At 42.6% G+C, this 5,877-nt stretch overlaps 1 protein-coding gene across 1 annotated transcript; it reads left to right on the forward strand.

Moving 5' to 3' along the window:
* Positions 1-29: 29 nt before the first annotated feature.
* On the forward strand, positions 30-1,762 carry CCDC127 (coiled-coil domain containing 127). Its single transcript, XM_010134238.1, has 2 exons — positions 30-229; positions 887-1,762. The coding sequence occupies exons 1-2, from the start codon at positions 109-111 to the stop codon at positions 1,558-1,560; spliced, it is 795 nt and encodes a 264-aa protein (XP_010132540.1). The 5' UTR covers positions 30-108; the 3' UTR covers positions 1,561-1,762.
* Positions 1,763-5,877: the final 4,115 nt, after the last annotated feature.

Here is a 5,877-nt window from a genome sequence, read left to right on the forward strand (position 1 = left end):
CCGCTGTTAGCTGTGCTCCCAGGGAGAGGGTGGCGGTGGGAGCGGCCGCTGCGGTCCTCTGCGTGCTGCTAAGGCCGTGTTTCTCTCCTGTAAATCTAAGGTGCCTTCATGAATAATTTAAATGACCCTCCCAACTGGAACATCCTGCCCAATCAACGGGAGCCCGGTGATGAAGGCAGCAGATGGAACTACGCCTTGCTGGTGCCCATGCTGGGCTTGGCCGCCTTCCGTAAGTAGCGCCTAGGCCCCTCCGCGGGAGCTGGAGTGTGTGGCTGCGCCCGGGCGTTCCACCCGCCAGACCTCCGAAGCAGCGCAGGACTGCCCCATCTAGGGATTCCCGCTGGTCTAGCTCATTTATAACGTGATAAACAGTTCATACTGTCTCAAGGGAAAGGCCGTTTTTCACACATGGGATTGAATCTGTGTTTAATAAGCTTCAGTTTATAAAGCTCTCTCAGAAGAGTGGGCATGTGACATGGTGGAGACTCCAAAGGTAGCTACCCAAAGAGCTGCTGATGTATATTTATTTACTGGATCTGAAAAGTTCTCAGTGCAGTTCCTATGTTAGAAATCTCCATATCTCTTGTATCCCTGTAACTCTTCTTTTTCCTTCTTTAATCAAAGAAGTGCATGTATTAGCTATAAAAGACTAGGGGAGATTTTCTTTCAAAAGAAATGTGATCATTTAAAGTGACTCACTCTGAAACATGGACCCACAGAAACAGATTTTCTGGGACATGTGAATAGAAATGAATTACCATTGAGGAATGCAAGAAAGAAAGTTTTTTACCACTTAATACCTTCTTTAGAGACATAGTTAAGTAATCATACCCATCAATGTTACCTGTGTTATACTTATGACTGAAGTCTCATTTATATATAATAGGTTGGATCTGGACCAGAGAATGTCAGAAAGAAATAGAAAGAGAAAAAAAAGAATATTATAAAAAACATTCATCTTTACAAAAGGACATGGAAGCCAAATACCGGGATATAATCACAGAAAATCGGCGCAGAGTTGCTCACTTGGAGTTGGAGCTTGAAAAGGAATGCAACAGAACCCTGAGTTACCGTGAAGCCCTTGTATCCCAGAGTCGCAAACTAGTAGAAGAAAGAAGGATCCTAGAACAGGAGCGGGAGAAGTTAGAGCGTGAAAAACAAGTCCTTTTGCACTCAGGAGCAGCAGGTAACTTGTACCAGAGTTGTCTGGCAAAGGAAGAAGAGTGGCAAAAGAGAGCCAATATTTTACTAAAAGAATTTGAAGAGGGACTTAAAGAAAGACAGGACATCTACTGCAGTCTTCTTGTACCCAGAAGCCAAAGACTAGAAATAGAGAAAAATCTGCTAGTTAAAGCAGCAACTGATCCTGTTGCTATGGCTCTACATATGGAAAGTGGCTTAAAAGATATTTTCAAACATGATAACTACTGTGGTAATCTGCTGAACAAAAACAAAAGTCAGAACGGAAGACTCATGTGGCTGTATCTGAGATACTGGGAACTAGCCGTTGAACTACAAAAGTTTAAGAGGGCAGAAAAGGCCATGCTAGGAAAACGATAAGTAGGGGAGGTAATGGGATTTCATGTGATCCACTGTGCATAGTAGGGACAATCACAGTTGTAATCTGAAGCTGTTACATTCTCCTACTGTGTTGCTGTTTCTCCTCCTTGTTGCGCTTGAATTTGCATGGGGCATGTGCAGTGTTGGTGCCTTGCTTTTCACTAACAGCAGATGCTCCAGTGAGCTGTGCATGCTCTTAAACTCTGTGTGTTTGTATTGCAGACTGCAGTATAGCATAGAGACACGCCAGCTTCCATAGGTATCAGAAGCAACAAAGCAGAACTCTGTTTAGAGTGATTTACCTGGTTGAGGGTCACACTCCACCATCAGAGAGGTGTGATTTGTCTCCCCCAAGTGGAGCAGCACATTGTGCTCCTTATCCCTGATGTGCATCGCAGCGTATCAAAGCTATCTTTTTATTTTTTTTTTTTTTAAGTTTGTTTAAGCAAGACTGATTTTGAGGCAGATGTTTGAAAGAGACCATGTTCAGGCAAGCTGCTTGCCACATAAATCCTTTGTGTACATTTATGGAAATGTATCTGTGTGTGAATGTGTATGTGTATAAATGTATGTATTGGTATTCTGAGGGGGGAATAGTATGATCGTGTTTCACATTAATGTCTTGCATTGTCTTCCAGCTTAATACACAAACAGTACTTCATGAATGAAACACCCAAAAAACGGTGATCAAAATAACACGTGAAGAAACAGATTGATGAAGGCCTTACTGGAGCTAGGGATCCATGCTTGAATACTAGAGAGTCTATAAACTCAAAGTTACATTTTCATCATCCTGGAGATGTGTTAACAATATTTAGGGGTTTTTCTTAGTCAAGGCTTTAGTTGTATAACTCAACAGTGTGCCTCCATTGCAGATGTCACTGTGCTGCTGCCTCTGTATCCCGGTGCACTGGCTGCTGCCTGGCGAGCTGCCGAACCTCCCTGGGTTACAGCCAAGGCACCTGGCTCTGTTCCTCGGGCAGGTCCTGTTTGTTATTTGCAGACAGGAACCTAAATGCGACCTGCACTGGTAGCCACTACCTCGTGCTCTGACTGTCTTGGTTCTCCCAGCAGTGAAGTATACTTTCCCACAACTCTTAAGTTTTGAGCTTGTGGTTCACCAGTCCACATGCACATGACCCTGAAAGCCTACAGATACACAAGCTTTGCAAACTTTTAAAAAATGGATTTTTTAAATCTAGTGAGCACAGTACAATAAACAGATTTAGATTAGAAAATAAAATAAAAACAACAAAAGAACCCTAAAAAGCTCCAGTGCATTTCCATACCTGAAAGCCCTTAAAACTGAGTATCCTTTGGGTCCTTGCAACAGTACAAGCCACCTTCTTTTTCAAATGTGCCATGCCTTCAGAAGAATAACTCCGATTTTCTTCCTCCTTTCTAATCCAGCCTTAGACCTCAAAGGGGCAGTGTTTACCCTTCTGTTTTTAACGTTGTCTCTGTTACTTTATGGTTGGTGTTGGTAGGTTGTCAGTTCTTTCATTTGCAGTTCTTCACTTCCTGAGGGCTAGGCTCGACAAACTCGTTTCCTCTAGGCAATCAGCTCCTGTGTGGCTCAGAAGCAATCTAGCTAAGTGAATGTCCATCCACTCCAGCAGTTGTGGGGTTTTCTCTCACTATATCCTCCTGGTTTCATTTCAGCCTGGGCACAGGAGACAGCAGATAAATCTTTTGATGTAGCATGTGCAACCTAATCCAATTACTCAGCAAAAATACCTAACATGAAACAAAATTCTTAAGCAGAATACATGTTTCTCAACTGGTCAGTTTTCCAGTTGTGATTTTGCTCACCTTGGTGGTGGTGCTTACACTGTTGTATTGATTTTTAAAATAATGTTGGAATAGATAGACAGACCGGGAGGGGAGTGGGGGGTGGGGGTGAGGGGGGGAAGAGACGCCATGACAAACACCGGAAAGGCCAGAGTTTATGGGGATGTCAAGCACATACAGGCTGAGACATGAGAATGCGGTTGAATTACTGCTCTTGTGTGACAACTGGAGCCAAGCAGCTGTAGCTGGCAATATGCACATGCCCCAGCTGCCCAGCAGAACAAATCAGTTTGAGTCACTCACCCTGCATGTCATTCCTCCAGGATGTGGAAGGTCTCTGACCTCAGAGCTGTGGCACTTTTCATATGGACCTACAGGCAGATGAGCAACTTGGCTGACAAACAGCAGCCAGTGGATCAATGCCAACATATCTGAGATTCATGCCTTTCAATTGTACGTATTCCTTAGATCGTAGTATTAAAAGATCAAACATTTAATGCTTTTTCATTTTTTTCAGTTTGTCACTGACTTCACTCAAAATGTTTAAATAAAAAGGTACAAAAAAGAGGGTAAAATACTTTTTATCAGTATAAATGTGTAAGTTGAGACATCATGCACTCAGTTGTGCAGGGTTGGATGAAATGTAATAATGTTTGATAATCTCACTTTTTTAGAAGTATCAAATATTTGTACAGCTAATTGTTGAACACTTGTTCATGGATACTTTGCAGAGCAGTATATGAGGACTGAAGAGTTGTTTGAGGATTTTTAAAAGTGTATATCAGGTTTAGAGGCACTGGTCCCGTTAGTTTCTACCAAAACTCCTTGTTTTTCGTGTGTTAATGTATTTTTGAAACATTCCCCCTTTCTAGGTTACTATGTTGAAAGTTCTGTTACGAGCTTTACCTTGCCCAACCAGTATTGTTCTGGATTGGTTATTTGTTTGGAAATGCCCGTGTGTATGTGAAATGCAAGAATAATTTGTTTTAAAATATTTAATGACTTTTTTTTTTGTTGTTTTGAAAATGGTTGCTCAGTTGATAAACAAACAGTAACAACTAATAAAAACCCCTGCATATTTCTGCACTGTTTTGTAACTTGGGCAAATTGAGTGGGAGAAGTGGAATTTGCTATTTTATTCCAACTTTCCAAGAAAATTGCACAATCTTAAGGTTTTACAAATTGGACATTTTTTAAATTTTCATGTAAAAAGTTTTGGTCATGGTGCTGAGAAGAGAATATGTTGGAAAGTTTTTTTATTTCTTATGAAAGAACAGCATCATTAAACAGAGAAGTGTTTAACACAGCTCTAACTAAATGTGGGTGATTAAAGAAGACCATCCCACTGAAAGACTGGGGTAATTCCTTCTGTCCGCTTCTTACGCAGGGTATTCTGCCTTCCTGTCGCATTCTGCCCATCAGCTCCTTCTCGTTTCCCTGTGTGGATTTTCTTGTCTGCCACTAGGATAGTGTTCAGACAGTCTGGAAGTCCTTGTTACCTTCATAAAAGAGGCTTCATCTCTCATCGCTTGACACAGTCCTTTGCATTTACCCCTTAGCTGTTATCACAGCTAAGTTGACCCCAGTCCACGTGTTCATAAGACTTGCCGTGTTTAGACACAGGTGAGGAAACACCCTGAGACATCCTGTGGTTCGAATAAAAGCAAAAAGCACGTTCTGTTTGATCTGTCTGTTGTACGTTACAGCTGCTGCCCTGGGTGCGTGCAACACAAAAAGAAGCACTAAACACAGTCTGGACCTCCCGGAACTTGGACTGAGTGCTAAAAGAGGGAAATCTTCCTTAGAAAATGCTCCTAAAGGAGAGTGGGTAAAGAGGAGCAGTGCAGAGGATCTGGGCTTCTCGTACTCCTTTTGCCTAAACAGGAGCTGCCAGAAGAGATGACATGCCTTGCTCAAAGGGACGCTGTGCTCTAGAAGTGACAGCTCCATTCAAGCTCCCCTGAAGGGATGTGTCTTAGGAAGCCAGCCATTGCCTCTTGCTCTTTAAGTCATGCTTTTGAACACTTCTCTGTGAGGATGAGAAAACAGGGAGTGTTCTGTGGAGGATGCCAGGCAAAACCAGTAGTTCAGGTATTGTGCCAAAATCAAAGGAATTTAAGTTACTGCTGTGATAAAAGGATGAAATTCAAGTTTATGGTTACAGTCATGATGCAGCTGGATATGAGGGTTTTGCCTGTGTACATGCCAAGGCCACTTAGTCATTAATTGACTGATTGATCCAAGAGCTCTCCAGCAAATCGCTACATAGCTGAGACAACAGATGGATCTGGAAGGGGAGAACTCACTGAAATTTAGGGTAGCTTGTCAATGAGGGGATCTGCCAGCCACTTCACAACCAAACAGCCAGTGTCTGCAAGAGCTCTCCCAGCAGCTGGGTACACGCCAGAGGTTTTCTGGGGAGCTCCTGCTGATAGGCAGATAAGCTGATAGACGCTCTCTGTATGTTTAGATTTATCACTGAATCACTTGGAGGGGTGAAGGATCCAGTGCACAGCCAAGAATTTC

The sequence above is a fragment of the Buceros rhinoceros genome, unplaced genomic scaffold, assembly GCF_000710305.1.
Source record: "Buceros rhinoceros silvestris isolate BGI_N320 unplaced genomic scaffold, ASM71030v1 scaffold20244, whole genome shotgun sequence".
Lineage (NCBI taxonomy): Eukaryota > Metazoa > Chordata > Aves > Bucerotiformes > Bucerotidae > Buceros > Buceros rhinoceros.

Bases quoted from the DNA above. Each gene is read 5' to 3' on its own strand.
- CCDC127 (XM_010134238.1), top strand. From the start codon at position 109: ATGAATAATTTAAATGACCCTCCCAACTGGAACATCCTGCCCAATCAA. The intron at 230-886 runs GTAAGTAGCGCC...TATATATAATAG, and splicing joins GCTGGGCTTGGCCGCCTTCC to GTTGGATCTGGACCAGAGAA.